Genomic DNA, 21,246 nt, shown 5'->3' on the forward strand with positions numbered 1-21,246 from the left:
TCGCACCGCATTAAATAGAAAAGGACAAAAAGACTCGTATAAAGCGATTGAGCATGAAATTCAAAACAGGGTTAATGTCATTTTAATTTATTTGATATTTCGTTATTTGCCTATTTTCTATAAAAACGCGAAGGAACTTGAAAATTATAATAAACGGATATATTGTTTTTTGTTATTCGATAATCATTGATATATATAGACCTATCTACTTAGTACTTCATGTAAGTGTATTTTCCCTACTGCATGTGAATAGTTTAATGCCCTTTTCCCCGGCACTTGTCAAGTTGGGGTTATCCGAGATTTAGCATTATCACTTAAAACAGTAGATTTACCTTGCTGTACTATTAACGTTTTGTAAATTAAAGCCTAATTAACTGAAGTGAACGAAACTCACAAGTTATTTCCTTGGGAAGGGAGTTTTAAACAACTCTTCTACTGATTAAAAATGTGGTTCAGTTCAGAAAGAAATTGTGAATGATCATCTTTCAAATTTAATGCAAAAATGATTAATGCTACTGTTGCCCTGGCGCGATGGAAGGTGTCAAAAATTTCTAGTTTCTTCAAGCTTCTCTCAAATATCTGTTCGCGTCGGCCTGGATTTTGTAAAATTATCGAAATTCTTCATTTATGTTGATCCGAATTAATTTAATATTTTTGAAAATTGTTGATAATGGCGGTTCGGATTATTTTTATTCAAGTTAGTTGCATTGTTCCCTTGTATAAATAATTTTTAAAATAATATGAAAATAAATGAATAGACAAAAAACTAGGGTTAGTTTACACTTCCGCTATATTATGCAAATACGCGGTTGCCATGTGTTCAATTTTGCGTAAAAGATTCAGAGCTTGTCCCATTTTAATGCCATAATAGTAAAAAAGAGAGAAAATATCGGTTAAAGTTGGTGGGGGAAACGTCAATCTCATATCCCAATTTGAAAATATTTGACATTTATACATCAACCATTTTCTCTGTTTTTTTTTCTTGGTGTTGAGTCCTCTTAAAAACTCATTGAAAAAATTCAGTTTGAGGCGATAAACTCTGTTTGTGCGTGTCGAATCCTGTAACGTCTAGGTTTAATAAATTATAAGTTCAATCCCTTAATTTTCCATCTCTAGTTACAATTCAAAAGGTATAAGCTCTGCCCTATAGCCTCACCTTATATTCCATTTTTGGAAGTGATTCAATGTAATTAAACTGATCGCGACCTAAAAATCATCTTTTTAGAAATGAGCTTTTAAATATGGAAGACGAGGAATATAAGAAACTGTCCGCTGAAGAGCGGTGCGTGCATAAACTGTGGAAAGCACGGGTGAGTGCTTATGAAGAGGTCACCAAAACCTTCAAGCAAATTGACGACGAAAAATCTCCGGAATTTGGAAAGTATTTGGGGCTGGTCAAGAAGTTTGTCACTGACAGCAATGCTGCGGGCCAGGAAAAGGGCCTGGAAGCCACTCTCGCATATGTTCAGAATTATGCCCATGCAGGCAAAACTGTCTCTGAAGTGATGTCTGGAATTGTAACGAAATGCATTGCAGCCCCCAGAACTAAGACCCGCGAACTTGCTCTGCAAGTATGTCTCATGTACATTGAAATTGAGAAATATGAGGCGGTAAGTAAAAGAACTTTTAAGGGCAACTCCATAGGAAAGTTTTTAGGTTGAAGATGAATTGATTAAAGGCACTGACCAAAAAAATCCCAAGATTGTAGCTGCCTGCATTCAAGTGCTAACTACTGCCTTAAGGGAGTTTGGAATTAAAATCATCAGCCCCAAGCCAATAATCAAGAAACTAGGAATCTTGTTTGCTGATCGGGACAAAGGGGTCAGAGATGAAACACGAGCATTGGTCATAGAACTGTACAAGTGGATGGGTCCAAATTTAAAGTCAGTATCAAATTTTATTTAATTGAAGGCATTTAGTTAGTTTGTTTTCAGAAATCATTTGCAATCAGCAAATTTGCAGGCAGTTCAGATGACTGAACTGGAAGGGGAGTTTGCTAAAGTTGAGGGTCAAAAGGGATCTCCAATTCGATACATTCGATCACAGCAGCAGAAACAAGCTACACTGGAAACAAACATTGAGGAGATTGACAGTAAGTATTGTAATAATTGTTATTGTTAAATAGATTTATGAATTAATGGTGTATTGATAAAATAGTTCAACTAGAATATTTCCAAAACTTCTAAAATGCTAGAAATAATTTTATTTGGTTCTGTAAGTCCCATATTATTTGTCATTTATTTATATAGAGGAAAAATTTCTTTACTGTACTAATGTGCCAGATTGATCTATTACAGTGATTTCATTCTACTGTACTGGATGCTCCCTAGTTCAATGTTTTTTTTTTTTTTTGGTGTTTTGAACTCAAAAGCCCTTTTTGTAAGCCTTGAGAAACTACCTAAGGATCTTTTTTTGCATTTTCCCTCAATTAACTAATTTGAAGCACCGGAAGATGAGGAAGAGGAAGGCGGAGTCCCCCAGGAGATTGACCCTTATGAAACAGCTGATCCAATTGACATCCTTTCTAAACTACCTAAAGATTTTACCGACAAAATCGAGGCGAAAAAATGGCAGGACCGCAAAGAAATGCTGGAAGTTTTGGAGAATTTGGTGAAAGCCCCAAAATTAGAGAATGGGGACTATGGAGATGTAGTGCGAGCACTGAAAAAGGTAGTCCAAAAAGACTCTAATGTGGTTTGCGTGGCTTTGGCTGGAAGATGCATCGCGGGCCTGGCTACAGGTTTGAAAAAGCGATTCCAGTCTTACTCAGGAATTTTGATCTTACCATTGCTCGAGAAATTCAAAGAGAAGAAGCAAAATGTTGTGACTGCCATAAGGGAGGCAATAGACGCGACATATCTGTCTGTAAGTAGGTTGTTTTGAGGTCACTCAATATGCTATACAGTGTCTTTCAGTAACATATTCTCAAAAAATTGTCTTTATGCAAGTGACTTGAAAAGGCGCATTGAAATATGTATAAAAATTTCTGGAATATCTTGTATAAAGTAACGACATCGCCCGCTATTTCGGACCAAAAATAATAAAAGGGTTATAGGATGTCTATGGTCAACATATTAATGTCTTGTCCTCCAACACTATTTTGTTAAAAAAAATAGCGGGTATTATCGTTATTTTAATTATTGAGCAACTTTAGTTGGTTTAGATGAAACAACCAAGATAATAAAAATTTTATGATAGACTACTATAGAGCCAATTCTGGAAGATGTCCTTGAGGCCTTGAATAACAAAAATCCTTCGGTCAAGGCTGAGGCGGCAATGTTCTTATCCCGAGCTTTCAGTAAAACGCAGCAAACAGCGATCAACAAAAAGGTTCTCAAAGCAGTAACAGGTGGCTTAATGAAAAACATCAACGAATCTGGTGAGTTATAGTATACAAAGTTTTTAAGTAATGAATTCTTATGTAGAGTTCAACTGCCTAGTTGATTCTGTCCTGTTAATTCACCTTTGCTCGTCGTAATGCTTTTAGATGTTTAGTATATTGGTAATTTTCATCAAAATTTGTCATCAGAAAATTGTATTGTAAATCTGTGGAAAAAACAAAATGAATCTTTCAAAGATTTAGTACTAAGTTTATTGTGTAGTCGACTTGACACACGACTCGGCTATTCTGTACCTTGACCTCCCAATGAACGTAACCCAAGCATTCTTCCTATTGACTTCGTATTCTATACCATACTTGAACAATGTTTATTTTAGACCCATCAGTCAGAGAGTCTTCTGCAGAGGCTCTAGGCACTTTAATGAAGCTCGTTGGAGAGAAGGCTGTCACCCCGTTCCTGGTCGAATTGGAAAACGACAAACTGAAAATGGATAAAATCAAAGAATTTCACGACAAGGCAGAAATTGTGGTTAAAGTCACTGTTGCCAAAAAAGTCCGACCTAAAACTGCCCCTGCTAAAGCAGTGGCAAAAGCTGTCTCCAAGAAGCCCAGTTCCGGTAACTTTCACATTCGCTTGTTATTTATAGGTTTTTTTAAATTTTATTATTTTTTTTAATACTTTTTTGGTTGCGCGCTTTGCCAATTTTCAGCTAAAGCAGTCACAGCTAATAAGAAGCCTTCAGCAGGTGTATCTTCAGGCTCTGCCACTGTGGTGAGGTCCAAAGGGACCGGTAAAGTCCCGCCGAAGGCACTTCCCAAAATCGAGAAGGAGCTAGACGATTTGGAAGTCGAAAATGTTATCGGGGAGTTGTTGCCGGCCAATGTGGTGTCCGATCTAGTGAATTCTGTATGGAAAACTCGGTGAGTCTAATTCTTGCATTGTACATTTTTATATTACTTTGAAAAAATAATAGATTGGCTGCCGCTGAGGAAATCGTGTCGAAAATCCAGTCCATGGAGGGTAAAACCATTCCTTCTCAGGCTTTAGTAAAGACTATCTTAAAGAAACCTGGTCTTAAAGACACCAACTTCCAAGTTCTCAAAGTCAAACTAGAAATTGTTAAAGTATGACTTAATAATCTAGACTCCAGTGCCGCAAAAATAATTGTTTTCTTAGTACTTAGCCGAAAACAGTACCTTTTCTACCACATCAGTAAATTGCTGCATCTGTGACATTTCCGAGAAATTTGGTGACCCCAAGAACGGCGCCATAGTGGGGGAAACCATGACCGCCATGGCAGAAGCCACCAGTCTGGGACACGTCTGCACAGCCGCTCTGGAAGCGGCCTTCGCACAGAAAAGTCCCAAAGTGCAACAAGAAGCATTGGTTTGGCTCTCCGGAGCAGTAAAAGAGTTCGGAATCGGGTAGGAACAACAATTGCGAGAAAAACGTGACAAGAGTGGAAATACATTTCGCTATTGTCATAATGAAATTTCATGAAGCTCTGTTAACTTAACAAAATTGTTACATATTAACTTAACTTTGGCAGTGTTATATTTGCTAATTATTTAGATTATAACCGCAGTATGACACTTGGCAAATATCTTTACACCGTTAGCAGTTACTCGCGCTTCTGCGTTCGTTCTTCCATATCCCTTTTTTCAGAGGGGTCGACGTTAAAGGTTTAATCGAGCATTGTAAAACCGGCTTGGGATCGAACAATCCCGGTGTGAGACAGGCGGCCATCACCATGTTGGGTACTTTGTATCCCTATATGGGGGCAACACTGCATGTGTTTTTCGAGAACGAAAAAGCGGCGTTGCGGGAGCAGATCAACGCCGAGTTTGACAAATATGAGGGAGAGACTGCGCCTGCCCCAGTGCGTGGAAGGAAACGTAAGTGTTCAAACAAATTAAGAGATAATTAAACAAATGAACAAAATAAAAACTTACCAATATTGCGTTTTTGAGATATTTCGAGGACGTTCCAAATTAATTTAGATTTAGAATGTAGAAAAATGTTCACACGTTTTCCGCAGCCCCAGTCGCCAAATCTGTCAGTTCGAACAGTTTGGATGCCCTTGAAGACGATATGGAACCAGAACAAGTCAACATGCAAGATATGCTACCTCGAGTGGATATCAGTAGCCAAATAACCGAGAGTCTACTAAACGAACTAATGGATAAAAACTGGAAAGTCAGCGGCCTAGATTTCGAAAAGAGAACTTTCACGAACTGTTTTATTTAACTTCAGGAAAGAATCGAGGCACTGAATAAGCTGAACACGATCATTCAAAAGGCCAAATTTTTGAAGGGAAGTTTGGGGGATTTGCCTCAACCACTGGCCATTCGCCTAACTGATAGCAATGTGAAAATCGCTCAGGCTACATTGAATATTTGCCAGAGTATCGCAAAATCCATGGGACCCTCTTCAAAACAGTTCATTAGAACGTGGTTTCCGGGCATTGTTCAAAGTATCGTATTGCTTTAACCTTAAAAGGTTTTTTTTGCAAAAAAATAAATTTTGTCAGATCTGGGGGATACCAAAGCTTGGATGCGGATTACCGCTCTAGATACCATTAACGCCTTTGCTGAACAATGTGGTCATAAGGAATTTTTCGAAGGGGAAATGGTAGCTGACGCTCTAAAGTCTGGCTCGCCTGTCTTGAGAACAGAATTGTGGGGCTGGTTGGCCGAGGTTTTGCCCAAAAGTATACAGTAAAGCCCTCACATTTTCATGCACAAAAACATTTTTATTGGTTTTGTAGTACCTCCCAAGTCAGTGCCGAAGGAGGAGCTTATAGCATGCGTTCCACACTTATACAGCAACTTGGAGGACCGTAGTGCTGATGTTCGAAAAAATGCAGGAGAGGCTGTTCTAGGGATCATGATCCATCTTGGGTACGACCCCATGGCTAAACTCACGGAAAAATTGAAGCCCGGATCTAAAACTGTAGTGATGACCGCGCTAGAGAAGGCGAGGCCGAATTTGCCAACAAAGCCGCTGCCGAAGAAAGTTCCTATAGCCGAAGAAAAGACCGTCAGAGGCACTAAAGCTGTCCCCAACAAACAAAATGCAGTCAAAAAGGTTAATTCAGGTTCTAATTTTAAACAGAAAAGTAAATTATTGAATTATTTTATAAAATAACCAGTTTCATAATAGTACTTAACTTCTCCCATTTGTTAAGAGTGTTGTAAATGTTACTTTTCATATCTTCGCGGATTCCATCTTGTAATTTTTCATCAATCCTTTTGTTTTAATACAGCCAAATAGCGCTGCAGGAAAACCTGCAGGTCCCAGCAGCAGAAAAAAAGAAGAAGACGTGGACAACTCTCCTTTATTAGTAGTTAACAACTTAAAACACCAACGAACTATAGACGAATCAAAACTTAAAGTTTTAAAGTGGAACTTTACCCAGCCCCGTGAAGAGTTTGTAGACCTTCTTAAGGACCAAATGACCGCTGCGAATGTCAATCGAAATCTCACTTCAAACATGTTCCACTCCGACTTCCGGTCAGATTTTCACTTTAGTTTATAATTGTTTTTTATAAAGCGATTTTAGGTATCACATCAAAGCGATCGAGTCGCTCATGGACGACCTGCCTGACCATAGCGAAGCCTTGATTTCTAACTTAGACTTGATCCTCAAATGGCTGACCTTGCGGTTTTTTGACACGAATCCATCGGTGCTATTAAAAGGACTCGAGTATCTGCACTCGGTGTTTAACATGTTGTTCGAAAAGCAGTACCGCATGTTGGAGAACGAAGGATCTTGTTTCATACCATATTTGGTGCTCAAAGTGAGGATGAGTGATTTGTTTATCTCTCTTAAAGAGACACATTAATTTTTAAGATGAAAGAATATCGTCTGGGGTTTTGATGATAGTTGCAATTATTGATTTTTGTCCCCTTTTCTTATTTAAATATTTCTATAGATCGGCGACCCCAAAGATGCTGTCCGGAACGGCGTTCGCGCCCTCTTGAAACTAATAACCGCCGTTTTCCCAGTTAGTCGTCTTTTCATCTATGTCATGGAAGGTGTTAAATCTAAAAATGCCCGTCAGAGGGCAGAGTGTCTGGAGGTGATGGGCTCCATGATTGAGGACTACAACATCACGGTCTGCCAGCCGACCCCCGTTGCTTGCCTGAAAGAGGTGGCTAAACAAATCTCGGATCGCGATAATTCGGTGCGTAATGCCGCCCTCAATTGTGTCGTCCAGGCGTACAATATTGTCGGTGAAAAGGTTTACAAGATGGTGGGAAACGTAAGTTATTTTAAGTGAATGTACATTTGGTTGCATTATTTTGGTGTGTCGTAGATATCGGACAAGGAAATGACATTGCTGGAGGAGCGAATCAAGCGGTCCAGTCGCAGATCAGTAGTTCCCAAAGCAGCCGTTGCTGCTGTTACAGTGACGGAAATACCAGCGCCGTCTCGTAATGGTGTGAACAATAATAATGTAGTCGTGATTCGCGATGAGGAAGATCAGGACCTGGACGACGAAGAAGGGATGTCTGTACCTATGCCCGCGTAAGTATATTCTTAGTAGTGATAATTGAAGGTTTTTTTTATCGCACCCAGTCCACTCTCTCTTTCTCCTCCCCATTATCCCTCTCTCTCTTTCTCCTCCCCATTATCCCTCTCTCTCTTTCTCCTCCCCATTATCCCTCTCTCTTTCTCCTCCCCATTATCCCTCCCTCATACTTTTCTCCCCTATTTCCTACACCATCCCCCCTCTCTCACTCCCATCCCTTCCTCTCCTCTCCCTCCCCATCCTCTTCTTCCCTCCCTTCCTCTTCTCCCCATATCTTTGTGTAACTATTTTCAAAAGCAGTTTTCTTCAATGGTAAATTATTTGCATTAGTCTCCCACCGGCGGTGGCTCCTGACCCGCCCCGAAAAGAGGTCCAAGGCCCTTTTAAACTCGAATCCGAGTTCATGAACGACCTGGACAAAATATCTCCCCACTTCACTAAGTTGCCAATCGAAAAATTGGATTTGGAGTTCTTAAAAGAGGAAATAAAAATGCCCTCGTTCTTCGATAATAAGGCGAAAATAATGCCGCTCACTCCACCAAAACCGGTGGTTGCCAATAGATACAGCGTGGCCCAATCCAGTCCGGATCCGGATATTCAAAAAACTGTGAAGCTGATCGGATCGCAGAACTTAGCAATGGGTCTGCAAGGTCTGACCCTGTTTATGGATTTGATGAACAACCCTGGGAAGATCGGGATCTTCGGAGATTATGAAGGGGAGTTTTTCGAAAGTGTGATTTCTCTTTTAGAATATTTGCATCCTCTGGATCCCTCCAACGATCCCAGCGTGGCTCGCATTTACCGTGATTTGTTTAGGAGCATTGATATGGTGAGATTAAAAAGTAGCCGTGTGGGGGGTTTCTTTATTATTTTTTTTATTAGTTTTACCAAAAGCCCATACTGGGCAAAAACGTGCCGACGAAGATGATCCAGCAGCTTATCAATCATTTGATTGTTCTCCTAGTGGAACAGAAACTAGAGAAGTGTGGAGAGGCCTATATTAGAGTCATCAACATTAACTGCGTTAAAGTTATAGAGCAGTCCGATCATACTGCTGTTTTATGCGCTTTAGTAAAGCTGATGACGGAGTACATGAGCAATGACAATTGCGCCGACAGACAGATTGATTTGGTAATGAAATGCCTGTGGAAGGTGATAAAATTGATGCCCACCTGGGGGGATCACGTGGACTATGAATCAGTACTCTTGGAAGTGCATCAATTTCTAGTCAAGTTCCCGTCTAAGTGGTGGACAACGCGCTCCGCTGACACTCCGTTCAGAACTATCAAAACAATCCTACATTCAACCGTTAAAATTAAGGGAGCTCAGAGCATGCAATTACTGGGAAAAATCCCGAATCCTGCAGAATCGGACATCGAGTCATACATTCTGAAATTGGTGAAAAGTCTGAAGATTGCGCAGGCGCAGGACGTACCATTGCAGTCGCAACGCAACTCCCTCTCGCTTGCCAATAATACAACTCTGACCGACATTTTCCAGAAGATCGGCAACAAAGACAGCACCAAAGAGGGTCTGAATTTGCTCTACGATTTCACACGCGCTCATCCCGAGGCCGACATCGAACCCTTCCTCAAGAATTCGAGCGAATTCTTTCAGGGTTATATCCGGAATGGCCTGAAGGAGATTGAGAATTCACGCAAAGATGAGAAACAACCCTCCAATCATGGTGCGTAAGTAAGCTAGAACCGAAGAAAATGACTGGTAATCTGGCCATATTGCGAAAATAAAACGACGGTTCTAATCTTAGATAAAAATTAGAACATCCAAATGGAGAGCATTAAAGATTTTAAAGTTTTCCAGATTAAGTCAGGTTTCAACAAGTTACATAATGTTTGCAGTGTTGCCAGATCTGAGTGTAGTTAATAATTTTAATTTTCTCTTCGGGCTGACGCAGTTATATCTGTAGATACAGCGGTTAGTAATAACGTTAACCTTGACACCGGAGCCGAAGAAATTGACCCAGAAAAGACTCCCGAACATTTTGCAGAAAGACTGAACAGATGGCGCCATGTATGGGACGAACTGATGGCGGGCCGACATGTCGAGCATGCCCTGTGGCCATTGCCTCCCACCGAGTAATCCATAACTAATTTCATTATTGTTAATGTTTACCCTATCTCTAGTTTTAGCGTCGAAGATCGCGTAGGCGCTCTGTTAAATGTCGTAATTAACTTTCTCTGTAGTTTTTAGAAGAAGGAAAAAAATGTTGAATTTATTCATTTTAATTAGGCTTAATGGGTACAGCCCGTATCATACCATAGGCGCACCCACGCTCATCTGGATACATGGGAGCGTAACTCTCGGACAAGTTTGTTTCATACTATAGCTCCAACAACGCTCATACTCAAATGCATGCGATTGCCATTGACTGCGCAGGTGCGTGACACTCCATTTAATGTGAACACACTTCATGTATTAAATTTTGAGCTTGGTTGCGTCGAACATGAGTACCGTATGAAACAGACTTAAAAGTTACTAATCAATAACTCCCATCATTAAAGGGTGATTATTAAAAAAAAAAACTTTGAGTTGGTTTTGAAGTATCAGAAGTATGTCTTGGATGAACTTTTCTGTTATCAGTTATCATTCAGGTATCTGATGATACATAGCAAAAGATCGGTCAACGACGTACGTTTACAGTTCGTATCCTACTGCCAGGTTATTTTTAACGAACGCCTTATTATATTATCATCATTTATTTATTTGACTATATAATTTTGACATTGCGATCGGTTTTCCTTTAGTATAGTAGAACATGTCTTTTGTATATCATGTATTATTTTTAATGGTTTTTACTTTGAATTGTTATGTGTAATATATTTGAACACTCCTTTTCCTGATTGTTTCTTGCATTCCCAAAAGAGATCTTCTCCTCAGATATAAACGCAAAGAACCATGCCTGCTCGAGTAACTCTTTCGACTTTCTCAATTTTAAGGCCAAGGAAGCCTTTTAAGAATGCCATTTTTATTATTTTTGAGAAGTGTCATCTACTGTATGGAGTTGCAAGTTCTAATGAGATGGAGTGGATAGGACATCAGAACGCTGTTAAAGAATTATCCTGCTTTACTTCGGCAAATAAAAAAGGACAGGACCATTTCTTTTTTATGACGTAACAACTCGTAAAATTTCCCTCTTCTTAACCCTACTTTCAAATTAGTTTCTCTATTTTTTTTCTGTTGTTGATCATGTGTATTTTTTGTTTAACTGCGACTATTTAGCCTTAATTTGGTTGAAGGGTAAGTACTTAAATATAAATTAATAAATAACTAAACATAAGTACATAATTTGTCTTGTGATTTAAAAAATACATTTTATAACCGCTACCAAAGTTTTTTTACGTGTAGGGTTTTTATTTTAATACCTTACTTTTGATCAATGTCTGTCTGGTAAATGGTTCTTTAAGTATCAAACCGTAAATCGTTGGTACTCCTCCTGAGGAGAGAAAGAACAGCAAGAAAGTGTGAACTTTTTTGAATTTTTGTGCAGTTCTATAGAACTAATTATGACAAAAATCTTTAGATTTTCTAAGTTTTATTGTGAGGATATTGATATGTTTAGTACGGTAATTGCATATTTCAGGACAAACCAACTCTAAAAAATTGAATGCAGGGGTGAATTTCTCTACTAATCTGTGTTCCCTTGTATTAATGTTATTTCTTATATGCTTGTGTGTGGTCATCAGTTAAAACTAAGCATAACATTAATCTTTTCGTAGGAAATAAATAAAAGCTAATTAGTAGACATAAAGATATTTATAAAATAATAAAATATAAAGTTCATCGAAACTTCAAATTGTTCTGTGATGACTTTCCTTGGATGTTCTGTGGAATTGCTCTGGTCCAGCGAAGGGGACCGCAGCCATCTCTTTGGCAAGAGATAAGCATTTTAATTGTCTTTCAGGTGGCCTTGACCACAAATTTAATGTGGTCGGTTGCCGTCCTAAAGATTAATTAAAATAATTTTATTTACAATTTCACTTATAGAACCGACACTGATAAAGTAGCAGTATTTACACTGCAGCATAAAATGATTACATAGTCGCTCTTTACAGGATTGATCTGTAATAATCACTACTAATTAAACTAATGGAATAACTGCAAAGTAAATTCTCGTATTACTTCCAATTTTGTAATATCCTCAATTTTCCATTTTAAAGTTCATTGTAACTTCAGGCCAAATATCAAAAATTTGAACCTTAAAGTGTTTCTTGTCAATAATAAATTTTTTATCTTAATGATAGGAATTGCAATAAACATATATTAGTTTAATCTAAATGTCAACAAAGTAAGGGAATTTTTTCGTATCTTTAATTAATATATCGGTATTTTTTGCATTAAAAATCAGTTATAAGTATCGTCAGCTATCCTGTAGCAAATTGATACCTAGGTGGTCTCGTGTTGAGTAAATGTAGTCATTAAGTAAGAATAAATGTCAACCAACCCAGATATCAATTAGCTAGTGATAACGTGTGTACCCATATTACTTAAGGTCGAAATCGAGTTAACTTCTTTCAGTTTAAAGATATTTATTTGCAACCTCAATAATTATCATCGGACTCAATGCTGGCCAGCCGTGTTTTGAAGAACAAACACGACCTTATTGAGGCGTGCTGCATTTTAGCCGAACAGGAGAACCTTAAGGTCACCATCACAGAGTCGGGCAAGGGTGCAATGATGGCTGGTGCAGGGGTATTCCTTGGGGGTCTGGTGGCTGGACCTATTGGAATGGCCGTAGGTGAGATAAAGAAAAAGAGAGAATTAATAGATTAGGAAAAGGTATGTGAGAAAGCGGATGATGAGGTGATGAACTTGGATATTTTTAATAGGCCCATTGACAGTAACATTACTCTTACCAATGATATTATCCAGATACTGCCAAGTTGATGGTCAGGACTAATGTCACTGTCATCAAGAAATAAAAAACACATTTTAACTTTTCGTTTTGTGTTAATAAAGGTGGTTCGGTGATGTCGATGGCTGTAGCGATATCGTCCCAGGGGAAATTCAAGTCGGTTATAGAGGTACTCCACGATATGACCGACGACCAGAAAAAGCGGTTGTGCAAAGCGATTGAGAAGACAGTGGAGAAAATTAAGCTTCAAGACTGTATCGATATTGCCATATTGATTTTAACTAATAGCTCAGTGAAGGAGTTGGTTTTGGCAGAGTTGAAAACCTTTTTGAAAAACGAGCTGCACCTGAAAATGATTTAGTAGAAGATTTTAATTGGCGAATTTGAGCAGTCATTAACTCCGCAGTAAGGGGAAATTCAGCCAAATTTTTTACTACCATTTCACTCCACCAAAGGATTTAAACAGAATAGAATCGTCAAGGTGCCTTTTGTCGAATCAATGTGATAACTATCAAACTAACTGTATATGGGAAAAGCTGTTTTTTGCTACATTTTATCATTTACGTAACTATATTTTCTTTATTTCGTCCATTTATTGCGAATATCGCATATATTTACTAATGAAGACTCCCAAGACCAAAAAGCATTAACATCACCACTTGTATACATAATTCGCCGAACAAAGTTTAAGATAACCCAGTGGATAAATCAATAAATCTAGGATTGTATATATTTTAGAATTATTATTGATTCGGAAATGTTATTAAAGCTGTTTTGTTCGTTCACTTTATTCGTTTATATGTTTGATCTGGCTGGCAAAGATAATAAAATATTGTGAGAACGTGATATTAATAATTTTAATAAATAATCTATAGAAAAGCATTGCCGGAGTATTATTTTTAAACTATTTTGATTTAGTAGGAATAGTAAATGGGCCAAATAAAACGCTTCAGAATGGAAAATATAGCCTTAAATGTTTTAACGAGAAACTCAATTTTTCATAAAGAGGAACAATAATAATATATCCCAGAAGGAAAATACTAACAAAATAATCATCTTTTAGCCGATAGTGTTTCCACTTTCTCCTCAATTACAGTAATTTGAAACTTTATATAAAGGTAGATTAATACACAAAAAGAATGACTAGACTTAACCAAACGCTAATCTCAATGATCCAAAATCCTCATATTGCCAGATACTATTTTGTTCTCCAATATCGCTCCGGATGGTATATCGATCCTGTCGCCGTGATTTGCGATAATAATAACAGTTCCCTTGAAAAAAGAAAAAAATATCAATTAAGCTATCTTAATCCCGGGGATGGGTCAATAAACAATATAGTTGTGTAATATGCTGATTGTATCACCATCTGGTGGGTTCAGCTGAACACACCATGTTCCCAAAACTCAATCGTCGATATACCTTTAAGGAAACTCCTCTCCCGAATGTAACATCTCCAGACACGGTTAAATGATCCAATTCCAGTAAATCAGGAATATTGGCAAAGCGCTGCAGGAATTCTTTGACCTTGGAAAAATGGTTGTCTCCCAATTTGACCAGTGGCGTGGTGGGGAACATCCTCTGTGGGGACATTACCAAAGAACCGTTTTTTAAGCTGTAGAGGTTGCTCATGACCAGGAGCAAGTCTGAGGTTTTCTTGACTGGTAAAAACCTGTCGAAAAAAAAAACTATTTACTGCCTACTTATTAAACGGAATAAATAACCTCCCGTTCCAAATAAGAAATGACATGATTGGATGAAAACTTTGAAATATGTAGTGTTATAACTTACCTGGCTCGAGGCACATTCACTCCCAGTGCCCCCTTGAAACACTTCATGGCGGCTCCCACGGCAGTTTCCAATTGGATCACATTCAAACCGTTACTCAGCGATTTGCCATTCACTATGATTTCCAATTGAAGAGCGTCCTCGCGAAGTACTCTTTCGATGGCTGGAAAAAGAATAAAATTACATTACCGAATAGGCACATTAATTAATAGTTGCGCGATGTTAATTATGGGCTCATACCTGGTAATTTAACCCATAAATTATTTGTATTAAAAAACTTGAACGTTTTCACAGACTTAAACTCCTCCACGTGCTCCTTCGGGACTTGCGCGATTTCCAAAAGCCTCAGTCGGTTCTCGTATTGGATCAAAGTACCACCCTATAATCAAACCAACCTATTATAAGAAAAAAAGTCAACCAAATTTAAGTTACCGCATACTTTAACATCGGCTCTTGTTTTATCGGTAACTTCCATGACAAATTGGTGCTCCTTTTCGCTGTTCAGCAGCAAGTTGAGAATGTTGATGTCCACGGTGGCACCTAAGTTGTCGATATTAGATATGAAGCAATAATCGCGACCTTCTTGCACAAATTTCGTCAAAAGGCCTGAATTGTAGAAGCTCCTAAGTAAAAAATGAAATTGTAAGATTTATGGATTGTATGAGGAAATTTAAATGAAATTTTCATTTGAATTTTACGCCTACTACAAGCTAATAAAGATAGCCCTACGATAGACGCCAGTGGCGGCTCTAGTAGGTAGATGAATCAACAGGAGGAAGCAATCAGTACGTTGTAAAATTGAATATTTAAGTGTAAAGCTGATCTTAACAAAAATGTGCGCCATAGGATTTGGCCTTTCCTTGCCTGCGCAAGCAGTGGCGTAGATGGGTGATTATAATAATTAAATTCTTACTGGTAAAAATCTCCGTGTCCAGGAGGATACCACGCCTCCATGTTTTTATTGATGTCGCTGTTTTTGGCAATGGGCATCAGGCTGTCTTTGTTTATTCTCGGATGGCAGGACTGATTGAACGTATGAATTTCTACGTTCAAATTCCGGTATTTCCTGATCACCTGCTCGGTGTCTTCGTTGGTGTTGAAGGAGTTCATCAATACCAGGGGCACGCTGACCTTGTAGGTTTTGTTCAGATGCTGCAAATATACGTTTGAGATTGAGCATAACAAATTTGCTGTTGAATATTACAGGTTTGGAATTGAACATCACAACTTAGGGACCGGCCCCCGTCTTACCTCTATTTGCTGCACAGTTAGATCCAAAAAGGTCAAGTCATTTCGCACGGTGATCACAGATTTGGGGCCATAGCACCCCATAGAGGTACCCAAACCTCCATTCAATTTCACCACCACTAGTTTATTGAGCATTTGGTGTAAAACGTCGGCGGTGGGAGTATTCAGTGAGGCGTAATCTCGCACGGCATCGTGCGGCAATTTCTCGATTCTCTCCCAGTCCACCGAGGGCCCGGATTCTTCCAGAAACCGCTTAAAGAGGTCGGTGAAGCCATTCAACTCAGTGCGTACGCGCTCTTGGGCACTTTCCGGTGCTGTGCTCACTAATCGACCCAGTTCGTTTTCCAAGTGCAAGAGGGCGTCGCGCTTGGTGGCCTCAATGAAGGCCTTGGCTCCGCTGCCTGTTCTCGAATGGCCCTTTACCTACATATATTTTAAATATAGTTTCTCCGTTATGTAGAACAGCGGGAAATGGTACAGGGGTTTTTACAGGGGTAGTATAGGGGGTTGTTTTTGAAGTATTGCGCAAAATCGCGGCCCTGCGGAAGAGCATGTCCTTTATGTGGCCCACTTTTGTAATTCTGGACACCCGAAATGTGATAAAATCGTTGTTGCTTGGGAAGAAGGGTATCTCGTATTTTTTGAATAGTGGACAATCAACGGGAGAAACCCACGCAATGGTAATAACCGATATCGTGGATCAGCTCGCGTACATTTAGCTGTCTAACGCAAAGAGTAATGTTCAACAACCAGATTCGTTTGAACCCGAGATCCGAGATCCTGCCTGAGCTATCGAAGAAACAGTTTGTGAACTTAGCCGTGTATGACTAAACTTTCGATCCTCCGCAGAACCTTTTCCAGGGCTATCTTTTGGCGTCTTAGTTGACCAGGGATCTCTTTCGTGTATTTACAAAGAAAGTAGTACCACTAAGGTTGTCTTTTTGCCCTTATCAGATCTCTTTATAGGCCTGGTGTGTTCCGCACTGCCGCCTTAATGTTGTAACGAGTGGCGAAAGAGGTGGCTGGAAAATGGGGGTATTCAATATAGGTAATTTATGAATCTTAGTAGTAGAAATGGTTAACAGGTTTATTATTGTATTTGTATACTTTAAGGGCAAATTGTAAGAATTCCTGTGTAGTCTAAGATGATGCAGAATTTTCGATGGCTGTAGTTACATGATAAAGCATTTCTGAAATTTTTAAAATGTATTTATTTGAATCGAGCAACCATCAGTAAAGGCCCCAGAGGTTATCGAAACTTAGGAAATCTGAAAATGTTTCCCAAACAATCTTTCTAGGTAATACTAGGGCAAAACACATCATGTTCTAGTTTTGGGTACTTTGATAACTATGTGATAAGGCGCTAAATAATCGCAGATAAACAAATTTCTTAATGATGTGCTATTAGACTGACATGACTTTAATTTGACTTAATTAAAACACACAATAAATAAAAGCGTTGAATGATATGATGTTGATATAATTTTGCCTTTATCGCTGAAAACTATCTATAGGCTCCTCCATACATAAAACCATTCAGTAGCTGAGAGAACAACTACGCGGGAACTTACTCTATCCAGTAATGAATCCATTGAATGACGGACGAGGACTCACATACACTCAAACGGTTCAGAGGCAGACACGCACTGATCTGAGATTTATGTTGCCGTTGTTATCGGTACATGTAAGCGTACTATACACTGAACAGATAAACTGAATGGATTATTTTTAAAAACGATAATAATTAAAACCGCATTTATGGGCAGAGAGTCTATGCTTAAAGTGCGAAGGAAATATGAATGGCCTTTGAAGAATGCGTAGATAAAGTTGTTTTGGTAGAAATAAACGAGCGACCCTCACGGGCTGGCATGATGAACTTGAATGGGTCACAATTTGGAGAATTATGCGCTGGAGTTAGGGAGTTGTTCAGTTCGTAATATGGCAGTTATTTTTTAATTTTTTTTTTGAGAAAATTGGCCATTATCGGTTAGTTTGCGAATTGCTGAGAGTTGTTTTCAAACGCGAGGATCAGTGAACCGGGTTTGGTGGTTGATAATGGTGATAAAGGGCATGGAGACGTGATCAGTTTAGGAATGTGAAATAATATATAGACCCATAAACTATTCTGAAAGCCGAGCTTTTAAGAATAACGTTGTATTGTCCTTACCGTTTCCCAAAGAGAAGTAGATATCATTATTTTTTCATCTAAAAAATTCCACGCAAAGATTAACTCATGCGGATCACTCGCACTCAAATGAGCATCATTTCCCCAATACTGCTTAATTAAATATTGAAGTTATTAATCATGTAAATAAGCATATAATTAATAGATATGTTTCAGTGATTGCTATAAAACAATGTGGTACTCATGTTTCTAATTCTCTATCACTCCGCCCATTACTTTAGATTTCACAATATGATTAAACAGCGAATAATTCACCATACAACAGACGCTCGATAATGTGAACTAATTCACACTAAATGTGGTTCACATTATCGAAATGTTTACATTAGTCGACGTGATTTAAATACTAAATGATACATTAAAGAAACGTTTAATACATGTAGAGAGGCCATCTGGTGTTAGCACGCCAAAATGCCAACCGGGGATTCCTCATGCGAAAATAACTAGTTTCCTTATCGCACTTTTTTCCTTAGCATTTTATACCCATTACACAGTGTTGAAGTTAGCAAAAAAAATCCCTTTTGTTAACAACTCGGACGTTACTTAACACATTTTAATGGCATTTTGATGTGATAAATATTTCGATTAAGCGCACATTTTCTATGATTTGAATTTTAAAAAATTGAGGACTCGATGGGGAAAATGGGGGATCGCGTTCGCATTCCCCCCAAGTTTTTTTGCACACCCGAATGGCCATTCATTTCATCAAAACAACCTTCTTCTGGTGAGTCTGTTCAACTTTAGACACTAAAATGGCAATATCGGTGGAATGACACCTCGTTTGAAAGGGCTTTTAATTCTTATTGTTAGAATGTTTTCTGTTTCAATTTTGGATACATCGAAATACATTGATATATGGTGAGTATACATTGAAAACAGTTAAAATTTTTGGAATTTTTCATTCAAACAGACTACCTGCTAAATACACCTGAATAATGGATGGCCGTGGATGTAAATTTGATAATTTTAAAGTTCGAAGGTTTTACACATAGCTCCCCCAAAGCACGTTGCAATTAGCCCAGCTCGTACCTACATACTTTAAAATTTGGGGACTACATTGGTTTTATTATAATTTATTTTTGAAAAAGTGCTCTAAATTGAAAAAAAATTACATGCTAAAAATCACATTTAAAAACTCTTCCAAATAAGGTGTCACCCCACCTATAGTGCCATTTGAGATTCTAGAGTTGAGGGGACCCCTACGAAGGGGGTTATTTCGGCACATCTGTATTTAACGTTAAAATGTGTCACCCGGTGAAACGAAATCGACGTGTCGCGGCAATTTCAAATATCTTGAGCGTAATCCAAAATAGGCCGGGTGCAAAGTTTATATTGGTACACCCCGTATATGTTTTTCGTCAAAAGTCGATGAAGATCTGCATTAAAATTTGTTGCAGGTAAAAGAAAGTTATGTTTGCATAATTGATTGAATGCGTGACATTATTCCTGAATAAATACGCACAGAATGCCACCATTAAATATGCCACAATCATACTTTATTAATTGGTTTTATTATGATAATAATAATAATTATTATTGTTGGTAACGTTTGAAATACAAGATGAGTCGACACTTTGTTAGATAAACTCAATATAATTTTTGATCGATGGGAAAAAACACGCCAGATTTTTTTCAACATTCTTGTAGCCACCCCAAAAAATGATCCCACAGTTCAGGACAGATTCAAAATTGAAAATTCATAGCATTGTCAGAGTTTTATGAATCATACGCTTAAGTGTCGTTTTCAAGACCTAACATTCGCAATTTAGTTGGTCAAAAAGCTGAGACACGCCAAAGCTCTCATCAAGACTTGGCTCAATATGCAATCCTAGAAATATTGTTCACTCCTCGACCATGACTGCACATAATCGAAGACTGATCGACAGTTCCTTTAAGTGCCAAAAAACCCTAACTTGGTTTTCGTAGTATGTATTAGTTTGTTTCTTGCAATCCACCCCTGAAATTTGCTAAAATGCTGGGATCCCTGAGAGCAAAAATATACTCAGTATTATTTCAATGTTCTCCAAACGTTTCAGTACTACTTGTGGTCAAATCAAAGAGTTGAAGCGAAGTAAATTTACCTGCTTGATATCTGTGAGGTTTCAAAATATAATTTAAACTAATATGAAAATTAATCGTCCCATAGCTTGGAGGGGCATTTGTTTGTTGATAAGGATAGTTTGAAAATAAAGGGTTTTATATTTACAAGGTCTTTGATAAGTAATTTCCATAAGTATTTATACAGACTTTTTGTCCTGTTGTGTACTGTGCAACTATACAGTATGTTAAACTGAACTGCTTAATATTGTTCAGTTAAATTTAATATGAAATCCTGATACACATGTCAATTTCTATCTGGATCACAAATTTTTGACATAGGCATGAGGTTTGTTACGCTTGAGAGGGGATCAGTAACACCTTGTTCAAAGGTCGTTTTGTTTTCTGTTGGGGAATATGTTTTTTGAAGAAATCCAATCTCTTTTCCTTAAAAACTGTCAGAAATTGGTACAGAAAAGTAAAACTTATTAGATCATTACTCAAAATAGGGGAATCGAGATTTCATTGTGATGAGAAGGAAATACGCCTGGGACATAATCTGAAATGACATTCCTGTCAAATTTAATGACAGAAGTTTTGAGGTTGGCCCACACTACTTGGCATTTGTTTTTGCAGAGTGCCATAACACTTTATGCATAATAAATTGATCTTATTGTCTTGTGAAATATTAATTGGCACACCCTGTAGTAAAAGTGTAGATGTTTGCAGATTATAAATAAAGATAAGATACACTAAACTACAAATACAGATGATATACACAAATTACTGCGAGCTTTGTTTTGTAGGTAATAACTTTAAAACGCTTTAATTATACACTCAATAACATCGTTATCATCATGAATGCAATGGCAATTTTCGTCTTGTAGTTTTTATACTGACAAACTATTATAATACTATATTACACAACCATACTACAGTAACAATTAGTCTTCAATAGTGTAAAGGTCGTTTCGAGGTCGCGGTTTGTTGATAAATACCGAGCTAACCTTTAGTACGTTTTTGTTAAAACCCTCAAATCTATGAGAGTAAAGTGTACTTACTTTATCATCGCCGACTTCTAGCATTTTCGCACTTCACCAAGGTAATAGGTGATTGTCGACACTGAAATCGCTCAAAGAGACGACCAAATTACCATAAAAAAATCCACACACCGGTGTAGTCTTGTCCCACGTTGCCAGCTGCACAATACTAATAGAAAAAGGTAACGTCAAACATCAT

At 38.1% G+C, this 21,246-nt stretch overlaps 3 protein-coding genes across 5 annotated transcripts; 2 read left to right on the top strand and 1 right to left on the bottom strand.

Moving 5' to 3' along the window:
* The first annotated feature begins 947 nt into the window (after positions 1-947).
* On the top strand, positions 948-10,732 carry msps (msps cytoskeleton-associated protein 5). Its single transcript, XM_066295164.1, has 22 exons — positions 948-1,130; positions 1,226-1,610; positions 1,657-1,883; positions 1,935-2,092; positions 2,444-2,865; positions 3,199-3,379; positions 3,718-3,957; positions 4,051-4,261; positions 4,315-4,465; positions 4,518-4,765; positions 5,007-5,236; positions 5,380-5,537; positions 5,595-5,814; positions 5,872-6,051; positions 6,109-6,428; positions 6,607-6,854; positions 6,904-7,141; positions 7,277-7,606; positions 7,661-7,872; positions 8,207-8,705; positions 8,759-9,563; positions 9,804-10,732. Exons 2-22 carry the CDS (start codon positions 1,242-1,244, stop codon positions 9,974-9,976), a joined length of 5,820 nt encoding a protein of 1,939 aa, XP_066151261.1. The 5' UTR covers positions 948-1,130; positions 1,226-1,241; the 3' UTR covers positions 9,977-10,732.
* Positions 10,733-10,879: 147 nt separating this feature from the next.
* LOC136346298 (protein C19orf12 homolog) lies at positions 10,880-13,631 on the top strand. The gene is made up of 3 exons (XM_066295344.1): positions 10,880-11,134; positions 12,413-12,632; positions 12,854-13,631. The coding sequence occupies exons 2-3, from the start codon at positions 12,458-12,460 to the stop codon at positions 13,108-13,110; spliced, it is 432 nt and encodes a 143-aa protein (XP_066151441.1). The 5' UTR covers positions 10,880-11,134; positions 12,413-12,457; the 3' UTR covers positions 13,111-13,631.
* Positions 13,632-13,704: 73 nt separating this feature from the next.
* UGP (UDP-glucose pyrophosphorylase) lies at positions 13,705-21,206 on the bottom strand. 3 transcript variants are annotated; one of them, XM_066295259.1, is made up of 8 exons: positions 21,069-21,206; positions 15,789-16,208; positions 15,451-15,689; positions 14,977-15,160; positions 14,778-14,916; positions 14,541-14,700; positions 14,172-14,421; positions 13,705-14,023 (listed from the first exon to the last, which is right to left on the bottom strand). In XM_066295259.1, the coding sequence occupies exons 1-8, from the start codon at positions 21,090-21,092 to the stop codon at positions 13,916-13,918; spliced, it is 1,524 nt and encodes a 507-aa protein (XP_066151356.1). In that variant the 5' UTR covers positions 21,093-21,206; the 3' UTR covers positions 13,705-13,915. The 3 variants fall into 3 exon arrangements, with proteins under 3 accessions (XP_066151356.1, XP_066151347.1, XP_066151366.1); XM_066295250.1 differs by lacking the exon at positions 21,069-21,206 and adding an exon at positions 17,953-18,078; XM_066295269.1 differs by lacking the exon at positions 21,069-21,206 and adding an exon at positions 17,357-17,583.
* Between the last annotated feature and the right edge of the window lie 40 nt (positions 21,207-21,246).

Source organism: Euwallacea fornicatus, chromosome 2 (assembly GCF_040115645.1).
Source record: "Euwallacea fornicatus isolate EFF26 chromosome 2, ASM4011564v1, whole genome shotgun sequence".
Lineage (NCBI taxonomy): Eukaryota > Metazoa > Arthropoda > Insecta > Coleoptera > Curculionidae > Euwallacea > Euwallacea fornicatus.

Bases quoted from the DNA above. Each gene is read 5' to 3' on its own strand.
- msps (XM_066295164.1), top strand. From the start codon at position 1,242: ATGGAAGACGAGGAATATAAGAAACTGTCCGCTGAAGAGCGGTGCGTG. The intron at 4,262-4,314 runs GTGAGTCTAATT...AAAAAATAATAG, and splicing joins AATTCTGTATGGAAAACTCG to ATTGGCTGCCGCTGAGGAAA. The intron at 7,873-8,206 runs GTAAGTATATTC...TATTTGCATTAG, and splicing joins ATGTCTGTACCTATGCCCGC to TCTCCCACCGGCGGTGGCTC.
- LOC136346298 (XM_066295344.1), top strand. From the start codon at position 12,458: ATGCTGGCCAGCCGTGTTTTGAAGAACAAACACGACCTTATTGAGGCG. The intron at 12,633-12,853 runs GTGAGATAAAGA...GTGTTAATAAAG, and splicing joins ACCTATTGGAATGGCCGTAG to GTGGTTCGGTGATGTCGATG.
- UGP (XM_066295250.1), bottom strand. From the start codon at position 17,979: ATGATATCTACTTCTCTTTGGGAAACG. The intron at 16,209-17,952 runs GTAAGGACAATA...AAATATATGTAG, and splicing joins CTACTTCTCTTTGGGAAACG to GTAAAGGGCCATTCGAGAAC. The intron at 14,917-14,976 runs GTATGCGGTAAC...GTTTGATTATAG, and splicing joins AAACAAGAGCCGATGTTAAA to GGTGGTACTTTGATCCAATA.